Source organism: Staurois parvus, unplaced genomic scaffold (genome assembly GCF_062004578.1).
Source record: "Staurois parvus isolate SC_StPar_1 unplaced genomic scaffold, SC_StPar_1.0 ptg000799l, whole genome shotgun sequence".
NCBI lineage: Eukaryota > Metazoa > Chordata > Amphibia > Anura > Ranidae > Staurois > Staurois parvus.
The window spans coordinates 106,543-129,776 of NW_028318595.1; the positions used below are offsets into that span (position 1 = coordinate 106,543).

At 42.4% G+C, this 23,234-nt stretch overlaps 1 protein-coding gene across 3 annotated transcripts in view; it reads right to left on the reverse strand.

Annotated features, from left to right (window-relative positions):
- Positions 1–23,234, reverse strand: part of LOC149444212 (SRSF protein kinase 3-like) — a 52,856-nt gene that overhangs the window by 4,753 nt on the left and 24,869 nt on the right. For 2 of the 3 annotated variants that reach the window (XM_089654784.1, XM_089654786.1), the window contains 5 exons: positions 17,290–17,394; positions 14,996–15,146; positions 11,527–11,621; positions 9,589–9,696; positions 1,599–1,668 (listed from right to left, as the gene is read on the reverse strand). In XM_089654784.1, coding sequence (XP_089510910.1) covers positions 1,599–1,668; positions 9,589–9,696; positions 11,527–11,621; positions 14,996–15,146; positions 17,290–17,394 — 529 coding nt within the window. The remainder of the gene's footprint in view (positions 1–1,598; positions 1,669–9,588; positions 9,697–11,526; positions 11,622–14,995; positions 15,147–17,289; positions 17,395–23,234) is intronic. The other variant, XM_089654785.1, reaches the window with a different exon arrangement.

The following is a 23,234-nucleotide window of genomic DNA, read 5'->3' on the forward strand; positions in this document are numbered from 1 at the left end:
TCTTGCCTGTCTCCTGTCTTGACCCCTTCCTAAACCTGACTAATCTCTTGACTGCCACCTGTCTTGACCCCTGCCTTAACCTGACTACTCTCCTGCCTGCCATCTGTCTTTACCCCTGCCTGGACCTGATTTCTCTCTTGCCTGCCACCTGTCTTGACCCCTGCTTGACCTGACTACTCTCTTGCCTGCCACCAGTCTTGACCCCTGCCTTGACCTGACTGCTCTCTTGCCTGTCTCCTGTCTTGACCTCTGCCTTGACCTGACTACTCTCTTGCCTGTCTCCTGTCTTGACCCCTTCCTAAACCTGACTAATCTCTTGACTGCCACCTGTCTTGACCCCTGCCTTAACCTGACTACTCTCCTGCCTGCCATCTGTCTTGACCCCTGCCTGGACCTGATTTCTCTCTTGCCTGCCACCTGTCTTGACCCCTGCTTGACCTGACTACTCTCTTTCCTGTCACCTGTCTTGATCTCTGCCTTGACCTGACTACTCTCTTGCTTGTCACCTGTCTTGATCTCTGCCTTGACCTGACTATTCTCTTGCCTGCCACCTGTCTTGACCCTTGCCTGGACCTGACTACTCTCTTGCTTGCCCCCTGTCCTGACTCCTGCCTGGACCTGATTACATTGTTGCCTGCCACCTGTCTTGGCCCCTGTCTGGACCTGACTACTCTCTTGTCTGTCACCTGTCTTGACCCCTGTCTGGACCTGACTACTCTCTTGCCTGTCACCTGTCTTGACCCCTGTCTGGACCTGACTACTCTCTTGCCTCTCACCTGTCTTGACCTTGACCTTACTACTCTCTTGCCTGTCACCTGTCTTGACCCCTGTCTGGACCTGACTACTCTCTTGCCTGTCACCTGTCTTGACCCCTCTTGGCCTCTGCCTGGATATGAGTCTTGTTTGCTGCTAACACAACCTTTGATGGACCCAACTACTTTCTCGTCTACTGCATAATGAACAATCCTCACACCATAGCCCTTCTGTCCCAGTAGACCCTTGGTAGGGCATCCTGAGACCAACAACCCAGTGCCATTTTGCAGAAAAGAAGCCAAGTGGAGCACTAGGCTTTCCAGCCCATCTTCACTATCAGGAACTTTGATAAATACCAGCTGGTACCTAGACTCCATGCCTTGGTGAGCCAGGTTTACCTGCCAGGTGGCACCATAAAAGGAGCACTGTGTATTAAATATTTATTTTTAAAATAAATTATTTATAGGAATAATAAAAAAAAGCTCTTATTCAGATTTTTTTTATCATAGTGTATGGGTCACTTTAAGTTTACCAACTGCATGTTTTGATCACGTATGAACAGTGCGAGGTTACATAAGCCTCTTTCTACAATTTCCCCATTGTCAATGCTAACCAAAGTTCCTCAATTGTGAGGGTCTATCTTTAGTGCCAAGAAGCTGGACAGTGCCAAAGGAATGAACTAGGGGCCTTATACCCATGAGGGAGACTGTGCCAACTCTAGTTTTGCTGGTTGACCTGACTGATGCAACTAGGTACTGGTTCATCAGAAAGGTTAACTCATTAGCTTTGGGGAAAGCAGCCCCTTCCATAATATGACCCATACAGACCACTCATTACATCCATACCATCGTTCCTTGTGAAGTTCTCTCCAGCTTGTGGCTCAAAAAGGTAGTAGGATGTGGCCATTTCATATGCCTGTTGAAAGAAGATATCCTTGTCATTCAGTGTGTATAGCAATATATTTTTACTAAACAACGGTAACCTTTCCATTTACATCCTACACTGCTAACCATAATAGAAGAACCAAAGATGAAAAATAAGCACCTTTATGGTAGATGGAAACCCTAACTGGAGGACTTCTGTGGAACAGGCTTGTTGGAATTGCCTTTTTTTCTATCAGCCACTTACCAGTGTATTCTGAGAGTGAAGATACCTGCTGTCATAATACAATTTCTCAGCGGGGGGAGGGGGATTCCTCCATCCACCTCACTTGTATGGCTGGAGGATCCAGGGGCGGACTGACCATTTGGAAACTCAGGCACTGCCCGAGGGCCCAGGGTCAGTTGGGGGCCCCATGAGATGCCCCTGGTACCTTTTTCATAAGCTTTTTTTAGTTTGGGCAAGGACACAGGGGCCCCATGATCCCCTATTGCCCGGGGGCCCCATGAGTTGTCAGTCCGCCCCTGGGAGGATCCCATTAGTTTGCTGGCTGAACGAAAAAAAAAATATCCATCTATGGCAGGCTTTAAAGAAGAACTCAGCAAAAATGCATTGCATGGGCTAAATGCTCATTTTTGTCCAGGGGTTCGGAAAGCGGGTATATATTCACCTAATCCGCCGATCCTCTGTGTGCAAGATTGGTCCCCACTGCACTCCCCTCACCGTCTTGTAAATGAGCTGTTCCTGATGTCATCACGCCCATAGACCGGCTCTAGACATAAGGATGGCAGGAACAGTCCACTGCTGGATGTGGGGGAGCACGGTTTTCAAGGAATATGCATCCTTAAGGAGGCAATATGCTATTGGACTGGAAATGTGAACAAGTGATCAATCTGGTGCACTGGATGTTACACGTGAACCGTTCTTGTGAGTGTTTTTAATCTTATTTTAATAAACAATATCAAGTTACTCTGATACTGCACCAGTGAGATTTTTTTTTGTTTTATTTTTCACATTGACTTGGATGGAGTCTTGAGGTCTTAAAGTAATACTTACCTATTACAAGTGAATTGGGGGAATATTGCTGAAGTTATTCTCTTGTGAAGAGAAGATTAATGGGGGATACGATCAACATGTATAATACATAAGGGGGGATATGATCTCCATGTATAATACATAAGGGGGGATATGATCTCCATGTATAATACATAAGGGGGGATATGATCTCCATGTATAATACATAAGGGGGGATATGATCTCCATGTATAATACATAAGGGGGGATATGATTTCCATGTATAATACATAAGGGGGGATATGATCTCCATGTATAATGCAAAAGGGGGGATACGATCTCCATGTATAATACATAAGGGGGGATACGATCTCCATGTATAATACATAAGGGGGGATATGATCTCCATGTATAATACATAAGGGGGGATATGATCTCCATGTATAATACATAAGGGGGGATATGATCACCATCACCATATATAATACATAAAGGGGGATATGATCTCCATGTATAATACATAAAGGGGGGATATGATCTCCATGTATAATACATAAGGGGGGATATGATCACCATGTATAATACATAAGGGGGGATATGATCTCCATGTATAATACATAAGGGGGGGATATGATCAACATGTATAATACATAAGGGGAGATATGATCTCCATGTATAATACATAAGGGTGGATATGATCTCCATGTATAATACATAAGGGGGAATATGATCTCCATGTATAATACATAAGGGGGGATATGATCTCCATGTATAATACATAAGGGGGGATATGATCTCCATGTATAATACATAAGGGGGGATATGATCTCCATGTATAATACATAAGGGGGGATATGATCTCCATGTATAATGCAAAAGGGGGGATACGATCTCCATGTATAATACATAAGGGGGGATACGATCTCCATGTATAATACATAAGGGGGGATATGATCTCCATGTATAATACATAAGGGGGGATATGATCACCATCACCATATATAATACATAAAGGGGGATATGATCTCCATGTATAATACATAAAGGGGATATGATCTCCATGTATAATACATAAGGGGGGATATGATCACCATGTATAATACATAAGGGGGGATATGATCTCCATGTATAATACATAAGGGGGGGATATGATCAACATGTATAATACATAAGGGGAGATATGATCTCCATGTATAATACATAAGGGTGGATATGATCTCCATGTATAAAACATAAGGGGGAATATGATCTCCATGTATAATACATAAGGGGGGATATGATCTCCATGTATAATACATAAGGGGGGATATGATCTCCATGTATAATACATAAGGGGGGATATGATCTCCATGTATAATACATAAGGGGGGATATGATCTCCATGTATAACTCATAAGGTGGATATGATCTCCATGTATAATACATAAGGAGGGATATGATCTCCATGTATAATACATAAGGGGGATATGATCTCCATGTATAATACATAAGGGGGGATATGATCTCCATGTATAATACATAAGGGGGATATGATCTCCATGTATAATACATAAGGGGGATATGATCTCCATGTATAATACATAAGGGGGGATATGATCTCCATGTATAATACATAAGGGGGATATGATCTCCATGTATAATACATAAGGGGGGATATGATCTCCATGTATAATACATAAGGGGGGGATATGATCTCCATGTATAATACATAAGGGGGGATATGATCTCCATGTATAATACATAAGGGGGATATGATCTTCATGTATAATACATAAGGGGGATATGATCTCCATGTATAATACATAAGGGGGATATGATCACCATGTATAATACATAAGGGGGGATATGATCTCCATGTATAATACATAAGGGGGATATGATCTCCATGTATAATACATAAGGGGGGATATGATCACCATGTATAATACATAAGGGGGGATATGATCACCATGTATAATACATAAGGGGGGATATGATCACCATGTATAATACATAAGGGGGATATGATCACCATGTATAATACATAAGGGGGGATATGATCTCCATGTATAATACATAAGGGGGGATATGGTCACCATGTATAATACATAAGGGGGGATATGATCTCCATGTATAATACATAAGGGGGGATATGATCTCCATGTATAATACATAAGGGGGGGATATGATCTCCATGTATAATACATAAGGGGGGATATGATCTCCATGTATAATACAGTCAGGTCCACAAATATTGGGACATCGACACAATTCTAACATTTTTGGCTCTATACACCACCACAGTGGATTTGAAATGAAACGAACAGGATGTGCTTTAACTGCAGACTGTCAGCTTTAATTTGAGGGTATTTACATCCAAATCAGGTGAATGGTGTAGGAATTACAACAGTTTGCATATGTGCCTCCCACTTGTTAAGGGACCAAAAGTAATGGGACAATTGGCTTATCAGCTGTTCCATGGCCAGGTGTGTGTTATTCCCTCATTATCCCAATTACAATGAGCAGATTAAAGGTCCAGAGTTCATTTCAAGTGTGCTATTTGCATTTGGAATCTGTTGCTGTCAACTCTCAAGATGAGATCCAAAGAGCTGTCACTATCAGTGAAGCAAGCCATCATTAGGCTGAAAAAACAAAACAAACCCATCAGAGAGATAGCAAAAACATTAGACGTGGCCAAAACAACTGTTTGGAACATTCTTAAAAAGAAGGAACGCACCGGTGAGCTCAGCAACACCAAAAGACCAGGAAGACCACGGAAAACAACTGTGGTGGATGACCGAAGAATTCTTTCCCTGGTGAAGAAAACACCCTTCACAACAGTTGGCCAGATCAAGAACACTCTCCAGGAGGTAGGTGTATGTGTGTCAAAGTCAACAATCAAGAGAAGACTTCACCAGAGTGAATCCAGAGGGTTCACCACAAGATGTAAACCATTGGTGAGCCTCACAAACAGGAAGGCCAGATTAGAGTTTGCCAAACGACATCTAAAAAAGCCTTCACAGTTCTGGAACAACATCCTATGGACAGATGAGACCAAGATCAACTTGTACCAGAGTGATGGGAAGAGAAGAGTATGGAGAAGGAAAGGAACTGCTCATGATCCTAAGCATACCACCTCATCAGTGAAGCATGGTGGTGGTAGTGTCATGGCGTGGGCATGTATGGCTGCCAATGGAACTGGTTCTCTTGTATTTATTGATGATGTGACTGCTGACAAAAGCAGCCGGATGAATTCTGAAGTGTTTCGGGAATATTATCTGCTCATATTCAGCCAAATGCTTCACAACTCATTGGACACTTCACAGTGCAGATGGACAATGACCCAAAGCATACTGCAAAAGCAGCCAAAGAGTATTTTAAGGGAAAGAATTGGAATGTTATGCAATGGCCAAGTCAATCACCTGACCTGAATCCGATTGAGCATGCATTTCACTTGCTGAAGACAAAACTGATGGGAATATGCCCCAAGAACAAGCAGGAACTGAAGACAGTTGCAGTAGAGGCCTGGCAGAGCATCACCAGGGATGAAACCCAGCGTCTGGTGATGTCTAGGCGTTCCAGACTTCAGGCTGTAATTGACTGCAAAGGATTTGCAACCAAGTATTAAAAAGTGAAAGTTTGATTTATGATTATTATTCTGTCCCATTACTTTTGGTCCCTTAACAAGTGGGAGGCACATATGCAAACTGTTGTAATTCCTACACCATTCACCTGATTTGGATGTAAATACCCTCAAATTAAAGCTGACAGTCTGCAGTTAAAGCACATCTTGTTTGTTTAATTTCAAATCCATTGTGGTGGTGTATAGAGCCAAAAATGTTAGAATTGTGTCGATGTCCCAATATTTATGGACCTGACTGTACATAAGGGGGGATATGATCACCATGTATAATACATAAGGGGGGATATGATCACCATGTATAATACATAAGGGGGGGATATGATCTCCATGTATAATACATAAGGGGATATGATCTCCATGTATAATACATAATGGGGGATATGATCTCCATGTATAATACATACGGGGGATATGATCACCATGTATAATACATAAGGGGGGATATGATCTCCATGTATAATACATAAGGAGGGATATGATCTCCATGTATAATACATAAGGGGGGATATGATCACCATGTATAATACATAAGGGGGGATATGACCTCCATGTATAATACATAAGGGGGGGATATGATCTCCATGTATAATACATAAGGGGGGATATGATCTCCATGTATAATACATAAGGGGGATATGATCTCCATGTATAATACATAAGGGGGGATATGATCACCATGTATAATACATAAGGGGGGATATGATCACCATGTATAATACATAAGGGGGGATATGATCTCCATGTATAATACATAAGGGGGATATGATCAACATGTATAATACATAAGGGGGGGATATGATCTCCATGTATAATACATAAGGGGGGATATGATCTCCATGTATAATACATAATGGGGGATATGATCTCCATGTATAATACATACGGGGGATATGATCACCATGTATAATACATAAGGGGGGATATGATCTCCATGTATAATACATAAGGGGGATATGATCAACATGTATAATACATAAGGGGGGGATATGATCTCCATGTATAATACATAAGGGGGGATATGATCTCCATGTATAATACATAATGGGGGATATGATCTCCATGTATAATACATACGGGGGATATGATCTCCATGTATAATACATAAGGGGGGATATGATCACCATGTATAATACATAAGGGGGGATATGATCAACATGTATAATACATAAGGGGGGATATGATCTCCATGTATAATACATAAGGGAGGATATGATCTCCATGTATAATACATAAGGGGGGGATATGATCTCCATGTATAATACATAAGGGGGGATATGATCACCATGTATAATACATAAGGGGGTTATGATCTACATGTATAATACACAAGGGGGGGAGTATGATCACCATGTATAATACATAAGGAGGGATATGATCTCCATGTGTAATACATAAGGGGGGGATATGATCTCCATGTATAATATATAAGGGGGGATATGATCTCCATGTATAATACATAAGGGGGATATGATCTCCATGTATAATACATAAGGGGGGATATGATCTCCATGTATAATACATAAGGGGGGATATGATCACCATGTATAATACATAAGGGGGGGGGGAGTATGATCACCATGTATAATACATAAGGGGGATATGATCTCCATGTATAATACATAAGGGGGGATACGATCTCCATGTACAATACATAAGGGGGGATATAATCTCCATGTATAATACATAAGGGGGGATATGATCTCCATGTATAATATATAAGGGGGATATCATCTCCATGTATAATACATAAGGGGGGATATGATCTCCATGTATAATACATAAGGAGGGATATGATCTCCATGTATAATACATAAGGGGGGATATGATCTCCATGTATAATACATAAGGGGGGATATGATCTCCATGTATAATACATAAGGGGGATATGATCACCATGTATAATACATAAGGGGGGATATGATCTCCATGTATAATACATAAGGGGGGATATGATCTCCATGTATAATACATAAGGGGGGATATGATCTCTATGTATAATACATAAGGGGGGATATGATCTCCATGTATAAATACATCAGTGGTTCATATAGTGAACTCGGTGTAGAATTATTCACCCTGAGGTCATCACAGAGGACAAGGGGGCACTCTTTACATCTGGATGAAAATAAGTTTAATTGCCAAACACGGAAAGGTTTCTTCACAGTGAGAGCTGTGAAAATGTGGAATAGACTCCCTCAAGAGTTGGTTCTGGCCAGCTCAGTGGATTGCTTTAAAAAAGTCCTGGATTCTCTCTTGGATACACAGAATATAACTGGATACTAACATTTATAGGTAAAGTTTATCCAGGGAATATCTGATTGCCTCTCGGGGGATCAGGAAGGAATTTTTTCCCCTGCAGGAGCAAATTGGATCGTGCTTTGCTGGGTTTTTTCCTTCCTCTGCATCAACTGTGGGTGTAGGATTATAACTTTTTTTCTTTTTATTGGTTGAACTGGATGGATTTTTGTTTTTTTTCAGCCAGACTAAGTAAGTAACTATGTAATTGCCAGAGTGTTTGGAAAGCGTGTTTGAGCTTACCTTTGTGTGGGTCAAACCTTGAGGTGAGCAGCAGCATTGGAAGATTATGGTTCACTGTGGTGGAGCACATCAGCCACTTTATATTGAGCACGGATGGCATATGCATGTCACAAAACACAATATTTTGAAGAAAGAAATTTCTCACTGGATATTTTGGGACTTTTTATGAATTTGGTATTTTGCATATGTTTATATTAGTTTAATGTGTATGTGTTTACATGCTTATTTTTTATAGTATCTATGAAATTTATAGGGTGAATGTGAATCATTAAGCTCTGTATATACAAAGGAGGTTGATATTTATTGTACTTTATCTATTTATATCATCAGTTATATCGCTAATTCTGTTTTATGTGTTTACTTGTGTTTGTCATTTTATTTAAAATATTTTTTGCACATTTATATTGGGTATTTCATTGCACTTCATCTATTCGTATCATCAGTTATATCACTAATTGTGCTTTATGTGTTTACATGCGTTTGTCATTTTTATTTTAAATATTTTTTGCACATTTATATTGGATTATACACATTTTAGTTGAGCTACATTTTTTCCATATTGACTGTCCATGAATGATTAAGACTGCATTCACACTTGACCGTTTTGTAGCTCAAAGCTCCAAAAAAGCTCAAACTTAAAAAATCAATTGTTCTTTATGGTGCCTTTCACACCTGATCGCTCAAACAGGCACCATAGAGAACAATTGAATTTTTAGGTTTGAGCATTTTTGGAGCTTTGAGCTACAAAATGCTGAAGTGTGAATGCAACCTGAAGCACATACCATGCATGCAGTGCTCCATATGTCAGCTGGGGTGCTGTATCCAGAGCCTAGAAGGACCTCCAGTGCCCGGTACTGCTGCGTCTGGATTTCTTCAGAAAAAGGTTTATACTGGAAAATAATAAAGAAAAAAAAATAAAATCTGTCTAAGCTTTAAAATGTTTCCAGCAATGCAAATCTATCCTGTCATTTACAGTTGTTAGTAAAGTTGGAAATATTTAATAATGGTATTAGATAACCATCATCCAATGCTTGTAGAGGTGAAGGACCAGGTGGCTGTCAACTGACCACCTCACCATAGTCTGTCATTACAGGTTGTACAATTTCCTTTAGCTCTGTCAATGACCATGCAGTGCGAGGACCTACCTGATTGGAGACAAAGTGAATGGTTTGTTCAGATTGGTGCTCTCATTTCATAATTTTGGTAAATGTTATAATCTGACTGGTCTATCTCCTTTAGTTCTGCCGACAGGTATGCAGTGCAAGGCCTTGCCTGGCGAGACTGAAATTAAATGGATTGCTTAGGTAGGTCCTCAAATTACATTTAGATTGTAAAGTGTATGACCAGCTTTATTGGAAGCAACAAAAGAAGCAGACACTCATAACAAAACTGAGTTAGGGAAAAGAAATGAGATAGACACGGCTACTCCGGTGATCTCCACTAGCTTCCAGATCCTGTGCTGAGTGTCTGCCCTACTGCACTCTGAACACTGGAGGTCAATCGCTTGGGATGGGCGCCATTCAGAGAATGCTTTGCAAAATGTTCTCTCATTGGATGTTTTGCACTCATTCAGAAAGTGCAAAGCCAACCTCTTGCTCATCACGGTAACCAGAAGCAAGTGGAGATCACTGGAGTAGCGATGTCTACTACAGTGATTTCCAGCTTCCAAGGACATTGGCCAGCTATGGTATATACATAGCTACTGTAGCACTACCCCCTTAGGAGTTGCTGTATTTTGGGTCCCCCTATAGTCCTGCACAGCCATTTTTTTCAGACCTTGCACACAGGAGACAGTAAAAAGTGGTTGAGATTGTTTTTAGGGTTTTTATTAGGGGTATTGAACTTGGACAGGGTTGACGGGGGTATGGGATTCCCAAGGAACTTTAGCTGAGGACAACACCTGAATAACTATGTTCAAGTCTCTATAACAGACCTCTTCTTGGAGAGCTCTCCAGTCTCTCCTGGTGTACCCAGGGCACCAGATGAATCCTCGTCTCATCCAGCTGTACTAAGAGAATCCTTGAGCAAGGGGTCCCAGAATCTGATGATTTAATTGCACAGTCCCAGAAGGGGGCTTGTCAGGTTTCCCAGCAGAATGCCCTCTCCCCGTATCTGGCCCAAGGGGTGTAGGATTACTCACTGTTTCTCGCCTGCAGGCTGGTTAGGTTGGTAGCTGCCTTCAGGCCACCCACTGGTCCTCTCTCTGGGGACCAGTGAGGTCAAGCGATCCTCCATTCCAGCTCCTGCCTGGAGGTAGGCCTCTTCCTACTGAGTCCCCTTCCAGGCTCCTGCATCCAGCCTCTCATTTCATCTTCCACCTGAACTCTCCTCTTGCTGAGCAGTCTCAGTCATACTTAAGGGCTGTCCTGACCCTATGCCAAGCCTCCTGCCTGGGAATTGGTCAGGATCCTTTAAGCATGCAGATCAGACCCTCCTCACCTCCACCCACTGCCTTCTGGAAACTTATCAAGCCTCTAGAGCAGGGGGAGGTATTAGGGAACTGATCTGCAGAACCCCCAGCACTGACCTAAGATGACCTGGCTGACTCATGCCCAGGCTGCCACTCAGCCTTCCTCTCTAGAAAACCTAGTTAGCTCCCCCTAGCTAACAAGAGGGGTGCTACATTACATTGAAGCAAGCTGGATCATTGTAACTATGTATAAAATATCCATACCTGGAATTCTTCTTTAACAGGCTTCCCTATGATGGGGAATACTTACTGTCCAGCACGCACTTCCCAAGTCCGTTATTTTAATCCCAAGCATGTCCACATTTCCAGTTTCAAAAAGGTGAGTTAGGAAATTTGCATCAACCCCTGATAGGATACAATGAAATTAAAGGGGTTTATGCAGTAAAATATGCAGTCAATAAGCAAGTTTCTTCATTTCTAAAATGATGAAATGATGGCACAAGTCCAAAGTTTAAACATTAACTTTAATTTAAGTTCATCTATGTCAGTGCAGAACCTAAACAGAATTAAAATCATATCTAAACCCAAAGACAAAAATGTACTGTATTTTCGCTTCATAAGATGCACTTTTTTCCCCCCAAAAAAGGGGGGAAAATATCAGTGCATATTATGGAGCGAATATGGAGCGGCCGGTCCGGTATTTCTGCCTCCACCATGTCAGAATACCGGGCCGGCCGCTCAGCTCTTCTCTCCCGCAGGACCTTACCTGTTCCTCTGTCCAGCGCTGTAGTCTTCCCACGAAGGGTTCTTCCCGCGCCGGCTTCTGTAACAGCTGGGTGCCCACTGTGCATGCGCGAGAAGCGCTGCGCTTTGTGAATGGTCCGGCGACTTCTGGGACACATGACAGGTCCCAGAAGGCGCCGGGCCATTCACAAAGCACAGCGCTTCTCGCGCATGCGCAGTGGGCACCCAGCTATCACAGAAGCTGGCGCGGGAAGAAGCCAGCATGCCCACACTAACGAAAAGACAACTTCAGGTACCCGCTCCCCCTCCCTCTCCAAAGGTCCGCAGTCTCTGGTCATCCCCTGTACTGTCTGCACTCTCTGGTCATCCCCTGTACTGTCTGCAGTCTCTGGTCATCTCCTGTACTATGTCTGCAGTCTCTGGTCATCCCCTGTACTGTGTCCGCAGTCTCTGGTCATCTCCTGTACTGTGTCCGCAGTCTCTGGTCATCCCCTGTACTGTGTCCGCAGTCTCTGGTCATCTCATGTACTGTGTCCGCAGTCTCTGGTCATCTCCTGTACTATGTCCGCAGTCTCTGGTCATCTCCTGTACTGTGTCCGCAGTCTCTGGTCATCTCCTGTACTGTGTCCGCAGTCTCTGGTCATCTCCTGTACTGTGTCCGCAGTCTCTGGTCATCTCCTGTACTGTGTCTGCAGTCGCTGGTCATCTCATGTACTGTGTCCGCAGTCTCTGGTCATCTCCTATACTGTGTCCGCAGTCTCTGGTCATCTCCTGTACTGTGTCCGCAGTGTCTGGTCACCCCCTGTACTATGTCCACAGTCTCTTTGTCATCTCCTGTACTATGTCCGCAGTCTCTGGTCATCCCCTGTACTGTGTCTGCAGTCTCTGGTCATCTCCTGTACTGTGTCCGCAGTGTCTGGTCATCCCCTGTACTGTCCGCAGTCTCTGGTCATCTGTACTATGTCCCCAGTCTCTGGTCATTCCCTGTACTGTGTCCGCAGTGTCTGGTCATCCCCTATACTGTCTGCAGTCTCTGGTCATCTCCTGTACTATGTCCGCAGTCTCTAGTCATCTCCTGTACTGTGTCCGCAGTCTCTGGTCATCCCCTGTACTGTGTCCGCAGACTCTGGTCATCTCCTGTACTGTGTCCGCAGTCTCTGGTCATCTCCTGTACTATGTCCGCAGTCTCTGGTCATCTACTGTCCTGTGTCCGCAGTCTCTGGTCATCTCCTGTACTATGTCCGCAGTCTCTGGTCATCTACTGTCCTGTGTCCGCAGTCTCTGGTCATCTCCTGTACTATGTCCGCAGTCTCTGGTCATCTACTGTACTATGTCCGCAGTCTCTGGTCATCTCCTGTACTATGTCTGCAGTCTCCGGTCATCTCCTGTGCTATGTCCGCAGTCTCTGGTCATCTCCTGTACTGTGTCCGCAGTCTCTGGTCATCTCCTGTACTATGTCCGCAGCCTCTGGTCATCTCCTGTACTGTGTCCGCAGTCTCTGGTCATCTCCTGTACTATGTTTGCAGTCTCTGGTCATCTCCTGTACTGTGTCCGCAGTCTCTGGTCATCTCCTGTGTCTGCAGTCCATTGGTTCAGAATATTTTTTTTTCTTGTTTTTCACCTCTAAAACCTAGGTGCGTCTTATGGTCAGGTGCGTCTTATGGAGTGCGAAATACGGTAATATATTGCAGCTCACCGGTCTTTAGATGTGGTGTCTGCATTTTTTTTCTTTAGAAAGCTTTTTTTCTTTATTTTTACATGGTGTTCCCACCAGTAACACACTTCCTGTCCTATAGTGACAACGCTCACTCGCCATAATATATCTATGGAGGAGCAATGTTGTCACTCTAGGCTGCTCCCCTGATTTCATCTAGAAATGTCTCCCCCTTTCCTAATCACTATAAAAAAAAAGGAGGAGGTGTTGCAAAGTTCACAGAAGATAGCTGGGAAAGTAGTATGAAGAAAATCCAAGAGGTAAAAATCCAACTGCTGGAGCTGGCCTAAGATGGTACATAGAGAGATAGGATGGGCATATTGCAGACACATCCGCTACTGGATACAATATGGAAGGGGTGCAAGGCTGTAGCTGGAGGATTCAATATGACCATTCTGAACCTCATTATCCAAGATGGCGGCACACAGCAGCAGACTTAGGCCTTTTGGAAGTCAACACAAGGAAAGCTTTTATAGAGAAATATTATGCAAACAATACATTAAATGCACATAAAATCTTGTGAGAATATTTTTGTTGAAGCCAATAGTCTGGTGACATTAGAACTGCAATTACTGGGTCATAGGGGCTCTTTCACACTTGCAGTGGACTGTGGTTCCCTCTGAAGAGCGTTCCGTGTTTGGATCACTTTTCAGAGGGCAATTGACAGACAGTGTGGAGGCATTACAGTGTGGGCAGCACAGTGGCTAAATGGTTAGCACTTCAGTACTAGGGTCGTTGGTTCAAATCCCAGCCATGGCACCTCCTGCCTGGAGTTTGCATGTTCTCCCTGTGCCTGCGTGGGTTTCTTCCAGGTACTCCAGTTTTCTCCCACACTCCAAAGACATGCTGGTAGGTTAATTGGCTCCTGTCTAAATTGGCCCTAGTATGTGTATGTATGAATGTAAGTTAGGGACCTAAGATTGTACGCCCCTTGAGGGTTAGGGACTGATGTGAATGTACAATATATATGTAAAGAGATGCGTAAATTGACAGCGCTATATAAGTACCTGAAATAAATAAATAAAATTATATCACCTCCTCACCATCTGAGTTAACCCTGTAACGCCGCACTACTGCGCTACAATTGGTGCCGCTTGTCAAACTTTGCACCCCAATATGAAAGTTCCGTGGCCATCTAGCCAAGCATCACGGCTAAGGAATGTGTACAGCCCTGTCTAAGCTGTTCGGGTAGGCCTCCGGGGGCTAGTAAAACTGTGACTCAGCTGCCTGTAATTAACCCCCCCCACTGAGCTAAATAAAAAGAAAATATAAAATCCAATTTATTTGCACAAAAGAAGTCTGACAGAGTCCTACAGGATACCTTCGCTGGTTCTGTTTTGGTTCCAGACGGTGGCCTCTTGCATGTACTGCTGCAGATTGTTCTCATTCACACACACCAGTATGTTTTCCGGTTTGATGTCCGTGTGGATGATGCGACATTTCGTGTGTAAAAAGCTCAGACCTTGGAGAACCTTAGGAAACAAAAGTAACAAACGTTTTTTCAAATATAGAAATATTTGCTTGTGAGCCACTGTGATCATAAATTATTAAATACTGTGCTTCGCTGACATTATTCACATCCTCATAATCATGTGCAATTGTATCTTAGCAAATGACAAAAAAACAGAAATGTCGCGCTCCAAAATTTAAATTAATTAAATATCTCCAAAAAATTCCCAGTGAAATAAATAATTGACTAAATATATCATCAATTGTGCCTTATTCCATAATTATCATCAATTCATTAATGTGATAAATATTTCAATTAATTTGTAATATAATAAAAATAAATGATGCCTTATTAAAAATTATTATAACTTAAATGTGATAAACCTAAATAAATAAATAAATCAGTTTATAATTGTGACAGTCCCATAAATCATGATTGCGATCCAAAATCGATATTTTCAAAATCTTGTGTCCTCCAATTTGTGACAATAATATACACTCACCTCCATGTATGCCTAATATTAAATTTAGGCAAATGTCACTTTGGGGTTTATTTACTAAACCTGGTTGACTCAGAATCTTGGGCACCTGTGCATGGTAGCCAATCAGCTTCTAACCTTAGCATGTTCAGTTAAGCTTCAGCAATAAAACCTGGAAGCTGATTGGTTTTTATGCAGAAGTGGACAAGATTCTGAGTCAACCAGGTTTAGTAAATAAACCCCTTTGTGTCCATATTTTAATCCTGCTGTATTCACTTGCTCTACCGATTTGATGGATAATGGTATCCCAGGCATACACAGAGGTGAGCAAAATTGTACCCCATAGACTTAAGTGCAAAAACGCCTACCATAGACTTCAATGAAAAATCACCTCCCATAGACTTCAATGCAAAAACGCCTCTCACAGACTTCAATGCAAAAATGCCCTCCTTTAACTTCAATGTAAAAACACCTTCCGTAGGCTTCAATGCAAAAACACCTCCCGAAGACTTCAATGCAAAAACACCTCCTATAGGCTTTAATGCAAAAACGCTCTCCTTTGACTTCAATGCAAAAACTCAATACGAACTCGCGCAGGACCCTTTTCATAATGGCACTCAAAACGCAATACGTTTGAATTGCATCTGTGTGAACCACCTCAATAGGAACACATGCTATCTATCCTGTCATACGAATCTGTGAGTTTTAAAACACATTCAGAATCACATGTGTGTGAACCAGGGTGGCCCCATTCACACCTGGGTGTTTTAGGATGTTGCGATTGTCGAGCGGCGATTTGTATCGCATGAAGCTTGTCGCCCAAAAGTTGCCCTGCCCTGAGCACTGACAACGCTAAAAATAAACTGACAACTTTTTATAGCTGGCTCCTAGATTCAAAGCAAATTTGTCAAACCCTGTTTTTAAAATACTGATTTTTCTGTGATTTTCTGTGCAAATTGGTGACAGGGCATCTTAAAATATGAATTCTTTGTGGCCTGTATATCTGTAATGTGGCAGAATTGTATGTCCTTTGCCTGCATACCTTCTACTAATCTATTCCCTATCTTAGTTGGGAGGTATGACAGCTGTAGGCAGGTGAGGAAACATAGTTCCAATGAGACATCCCTATCAGTATGAAATTTAATAAGCCCCTTCCCATATGGAAGAAAAATATATTTGAAATATATTTTAAAAATATTCTTCCCAAATGTATTGAAATATATTTGAAATACTACAATTTTTGCCATATTCAATATATTTCAAAATATATTTCAGTAAATATATATATACTGTATTTTGAAATGCATTTTTATTACAAAATAAATGAAAAATATTTTTTAAATTACATTTCAAATATACTGTAAGTCTTTAAAAATACAAATCTAAATTTTTGGAATGCATATACAAATATATGTTAAAATGACTTTTTTATATGTTAAAAAAAATTTGAAAAATATATTTAAAAAAGATATATTTTTAAAAATATTTTTCATATATTTTGTAATAAAAATGCATTTCAACATACAGTATATATATTTATTGAAATATATTTTGAAATATATTGAATATGGCAAAAATTGTAGTATTTCAAATATATGTCAATATATTTGGGAAGAATATTTTTAAAATATATTTCAAATATATTTTTCTTCCATGTGGGTTGGTATAAATATGTACAAAGATATACCTGTTGTAGAATTTTTTTCACGCAGCTTAATGGTAGCCCCTTAGGTCCATGATTCTTCATCAAGTGTAGGAGAGATGGTCCCAGCAACTCAAACACGAGGCACACATATGGACACGCTCGTTAAGGACTCATTATTAATGATGATGATGTTTATTGTCAATATATTCTGCAGCACAGAGAATATTGAGCCATTTATATCAGCTCCTTTCCACTGATATGCTTACAATCTAATACCACAGAGCAGGGGCGGACTGACAACTCATGGGGCCCCCGGGCAATAGGGGATCATGGGGCCCATGTGTCCTTGCCCACACTCAAAAAAAGCCTATAAAAAAGGTACAAGGGGCATTTCATGGGGCCCCTTACTGACCCCGGGCCCTATGGCAGTGCCCGAGTGCTCGAATGGTCAGTCCGCCCCTGCCTGTAGGTACAAGGAATATCTCCTTAACATACACTGTTTAAAAAATATTCAGTGTCCCTGCAGCTGATGACATCACCGGTGCATGCATGGAGCAGCACAGTGGCTAAATGGTTAGCACTTCCACCTGGCAGCAATAGGGGTTGTTGGTTTGAATCCTAACCATGGCACCACCTGCCTGGAGTTTGCATGTTCTCCCTATGCCTGTGTGGGTTTCCTCCGGGTACTCCAGTTTCCTCCCACACTCCAAAGACATGCTGGTAGGTGAATTGGCTCCTGTCTAAATGGTCCCTAGTATGTGTATGTATGAATGTGAGTTAGGGACCTTAGATTGTACGCCCCTTGAGGGTCAGGGACTGATGTGAATGTACAATATATATGTAAAGTGCTGTGTAAATTGATGGTGCTATATAAGTACCTGTAATAAATAATGCCGTGTGCCGTTTCTTCGGAGCTCTGTGCCACGGCCGAGACTTATGAGTGGGAGTGACGTCATCGCGGCCAGAGCCCACAAACTCGGAAGGAAGACTGGGGTGAAGATGGAAGCCCTGTTAGCGGCGAGGAGAGCTTCGTTCTACAGTACGTTTTTCATGATGTGATAGTATGCGATGCATGACAGCACATGATGACATTTATTTGCAGAGGATTATTTTTTTCTCCTAATTTTTTTTTTGGCGGTTTACTACCGCTTTAACCTCCTACAGTGCCTCCCAGCTCCCATCGTGCCCCCCAACCAAAATGTGTGTTTTCTTATGTGATTGGGATGCCATTAACAATTATTGGCTCTGAAAACGTGACTAGTTCATTTTAGGTGTATAAAGGTGGCCATACACTACACAACCTGATTGTACAATCTCTGTATGATCTCCTCTAGATTTACCAAAACTATATAATTGGAGGAGACACCTATCTATCCTATCATTCTGTATCCAATCAGGTAGGCCCTTTTACTATATAGCTGATAGTAGATCTAAAGAACATTGTACAATCAGAATGTATAGTGTATGCAGGGGCGGACTGACAACTCATGAGGCCCCCAGGCAATAGGGTATCATGGGGCCCCTGTGTCCTTGCCCAAACTCAAAAAAGCCTATGAAAAAGGTACTGGGGCATCTCATGGGGCCCTCTACTGACCACGGGCCCTGGGGCAGTGCCCGAGTTTCCAAATGGTCAGTCCGCCCCTGAGTGTATGTGAGCTTTACAGAACCCAGGACACACTTCCCCTGCTTTCAATACTACAGCTCTATCCACATAGCTCTGTGATCGCTTAGCTCCTGCACACTCTGCCAAATGTGTGATCTATGCAATCTATGTAAGATAGAAAAAAAAAAAAATAGCTGTATATTTAGTGAGTACCGTGATTACTGACTGCATTGGAAAGGCTAAACCTGTGGAGGTGGGTGGAAGCGATCTCCTGGAGGAGGGGGATAGGTGCAGGATGTGTGTTAATGCGGTCAGCTGGTGACCTGCTTCCTTGTTCTGGTTCTTCCGTCCTGAAAACCAAATTCAGGTCGTCTAATGGAGGAGTTTTCAACAGGACACTAAGGCTGATGTAAGGCTTGGTCTCAGAGAATTAAAAAGCTTTTCTGCCAAAAACAAATGGTAAACTTAACCTAGTTCACTGAAACCTGGAGTTCTATTGGTATGTATTGGTATGACACAAAAAGTGGAGAAAGAAAAAGCCAAATCTGACACATTCCATGCAAAACTCAAAAAATGGACTGGACAAAATGATTGGCACCTTCTCAAAATTGTAAGAAATGATTGCATTCCATGTTTCTGATGCTCCTGTAATGTGTAATTAAACTCCTCCGTATCAATTACCAGGTGCTGACAATATAGAAATCATACCGGCAACCAATTAAAATGGTGAAAAATTGACTCAACCTTTCTGTTGTGTGTCTCTGTGTGCCACATGGAGCATGGAGAAGAGAAAGAGCAGCAAAGAATTGTCTGAGGATCTGAGAACAAAAATTGTGGAAAAGCATGGGCAGTCTCAAGGTTACAAGTCCTTCTCCAGAGAGCCTAATATTCCTGTTTCCACTGTGCGCAACATTGTCAAGAAGTTTACAGCCCATGGCACTGTAGCTAATCTCCCTGGACGTGGATGACAGAGAAAAATTGCTGAAAAGTTGCAACGAAGGATTGTTCGAATGGTGGTTAAGGAACCTGGATCAACTTCCAGACAAATTCAAGCTGACCTTCAGGCGCAGGGTACACCTGTGTCAGCTCGCACTATGCGTCGCCATCTGAATGAAAAGGGGTGCAATGGTAGGAGATCCAGGAGGGCCCCACTGCTGACACAGTAATATAAAAAATCCAGGTTGGAGGTTTCCAAACCTCCCCTGAGGAAGCCGAAATCCTTTTGGGAGAATGTGCTGTGGACAGACGAAACAAAATTACTGCTTTTTGTTAAAGCCCATCATTCTACTGTTTTCAGAAAAAGAAATGAGGCCTTTACAGAAAAGAATCCAGTCCCTACAGTCACACATGGTGGGGGGTCACTGATGTTTTGGGGTTGCTTTGCTGCTTCAGGCACTGGATGTCTGAAGACTACCAAAGAATTCTGGGGTGCAATGTAAGGCCCAGGGTCAGAAAGTTGGGTCTCCGTCAGAGGTCATGGGTCTTCCAGCAGGACAATGACCCAAAGCACACGTCAAAAAGCCCCCAGAAATGATTTCAGACAAAGTGCTGGAGGGTACTGAACTGGCCAGCAATGAGTCCCGATCTCAATCCCATAGAGCTCCTGTGGAGAGATCTAAAAACAGCAGCTAGGAAAAGGAACTCTTCCAATGTCAGAGACCTGGAGCAGTTGGCGAAAGAAGAGCGATCCAAAATTCCAGTAGAGGGGTAAAGCCCATCATTCTAGTGTTTTCAGAAAAAGAAATGAGGCATTTACAGAAAAGAATCCAGTCCCTACAGTCACACATGGTGGGGGGTCACTGATGTTTTGGGGTTGCTTTGCTGCTTCAGGCACTGGATGTCTGAAGACTACCAAAGAATTCTGGGGTGCAATGTAGGGCCCAGGGTCAGAAAGTTGGGTCTCCGTCATGGGTCTTCCAGCAGGACAATGACCCAAAGCACACGTCAAAAAGCCCCCAGAAATGGTTTCAGACAAAGCGCTGGAGAGGACTGAACTGGCCAGCAATGAGTCCCAATCTCAATCCCATAGAGCTCCTGTGAGGAGATCTCAAAACAGCAGCTGGGAAAAGGAACTCTTCCAATGTGAGAGACCTGGAGCAGTTGGAGAAAGAAAGGTGCTCCAAAATTCCAGTAGAGAGGTGGAAGAAACTCATTGATGGATACAGGAAGCCATTGATTTCAGTTATTTTTTCCAAGGGGTGTGCTACCAAATATTAAATTGTGTGTGAGATAGTTTTCTCGAGTCCATTTTTGGGGGTATTGCATGGAATGTGTCAGATTTGGCTTTTTGTTTCTCCACTTTTTTGTGTCATATCAATACAAACAAAATAAATAAACATGAGCATGCCGAAACATTTGTAATTGCAACAATTTTCTGGACGAAGTGGTGTATTACCTGACAGAAATGAAGGGGTGCCAGTATTTTTGGCCATGACTGTATTTCACCTAATTAAAAGCCAGAAAGGACCAGCATGACTTATGGCTCTATGGTGTTATTTTATCAGTTGTATAACAGTCACATACACCATGGCACCTTATCTAGAACATGAAACGCATTGGATCCCTCACTACCAGGGGTGGATTGACCATTTGGAAACTCGGGCACTGCCCGTGGGCCCGGGGTCAGTAGGGGGCCCCATGAGATGCCCCTGGTACCTTTTTCATAGGCTTTTTTGAGTTTGGGCAAGGACACAGGGGCCCCATAATCCCTTATTGCCCGGGGGGCCCCATGAGTTGTCAGTCCGCCCCTGCTCACTACCACTGACGGAGATTACAGTCTAATGTCCCATCAGGGGCAGACTAACCATTTGGGAACTCGGGCACTGCCCGAGGGCCCGGGGTCAGTAGGGGGCCCAATGAGATGCCCCTGGTACCTTTCATAGGCTTTTTTGGGTGTGGTTTGAGTGTGAGCGAGGACACGGGCCCCATGATTCCCTATTGCCTGGGGCCCCATGAGTTGTAAGTCTGCCCCTGTGTCCCAGCCACAGTCTAATTTGGAAGGAAGTAGTACCTAGCAGTAACGTTTTTGGATGGAAACATGCTTGGAAATTTAGGTAAATAAAGGGAAAGCAATTCCATGCAGAGAACATCGATGGCGGGAAACAAACTCTGGACGCCAGTGCTGCAAGGCAAAAGTATTACCAGCTCAGTTTATATGTTGATCCGTAGAGCTTCTATGGTGGAGACGAAAGGTGCCAGCATTGTCATGGAAAACCATCAATTTTTTTTAAATTTCCTAATCTGCATTTACAGAATTAATCTGATTGGTTAAAGCTATATTAAACCCCAAACCAAAAATGTAAAATATTACAGCTTACCAATCGTTAGATCTGGTGGCTGCATTTGTTTTCTTTTTTTTCAGGCTTTTCCCCTCTGTTTTCACCTGGTGATCTGGCCAGGAACACACCTCCTGTATTAGAGTGCCTCCACTCTGGATGAAGGAGTAAAGGGGACACCTTTGGAACTTTCTTTTCTCTCTTTTTTCTTTTGTCATGCGTCGCCTGTTCATTTGTCCTTGCTGCAAAAGCCAGTTATAGACTGGGGCAGTGGCCATTTTTTGCACCTTTGAACAGTAGCATTGTCAGTCTGGGGTGGAGGGGATAGGAGTGTTAGATGTACTAGCAGATTTAAATACACCAACAAATTGAAGCCAAAGCTAAAATGTTATAGGCGGTTGCAGCAAACTGGGTTTTTTTGTTTTGGGATAAAGGTTTTACATACATAAGCAATTGCTGATTATTATAAGCACCCGTCAGCGTTGAATGGTTTGTCTCATCTCTGTAACTGATACATCTGCAGGAGAGCTTGTTCTTTTGAAGAACAGACTTACTGGCTGGATCACCAGGTGAAATTGATGAAACAAAGCCTAAAAAAGAAAACTAATACAGCCATCACATCAAAGAAATGGTAAGCTGCAATATAACAAATGTTTGCATTTGGGTTTAATACCACTTTTAGCTACTTTCACATTGAGAAGCGCTTTTGCATAAAAAAAAGCACCTGAATAGCTCAAGAAAAATGCTTCCCTATGTATATCAATGTGTTTCCACACTGGGGCGTTGAGCTTCCTTCACGGTGTAAAAACTCCTGCTTGCAGCATCTTTGGGGCATGTTTGTTCAGTAAAAAAAAAACTGCAAAAAACGCCTCTTCCCATTGAAATCAAAGGAAAACCCCTGAAAAACACCACTGAGAAGCAATTTTGGCACAGTTTTTAAGTTACATGTTCTTCAAAAAATTCTCAGAAAGCACAGCAAACGTGTGGTAAAAATGCGGCAAAAAAACATATGCGTATGTTTTGTGGCGAATCAGTGTGAATGTAGCCTAACCAGCAACACTACCGAAAAGCAGCTGTCTGATCATACATGTCATGACACCAGTTCTCCA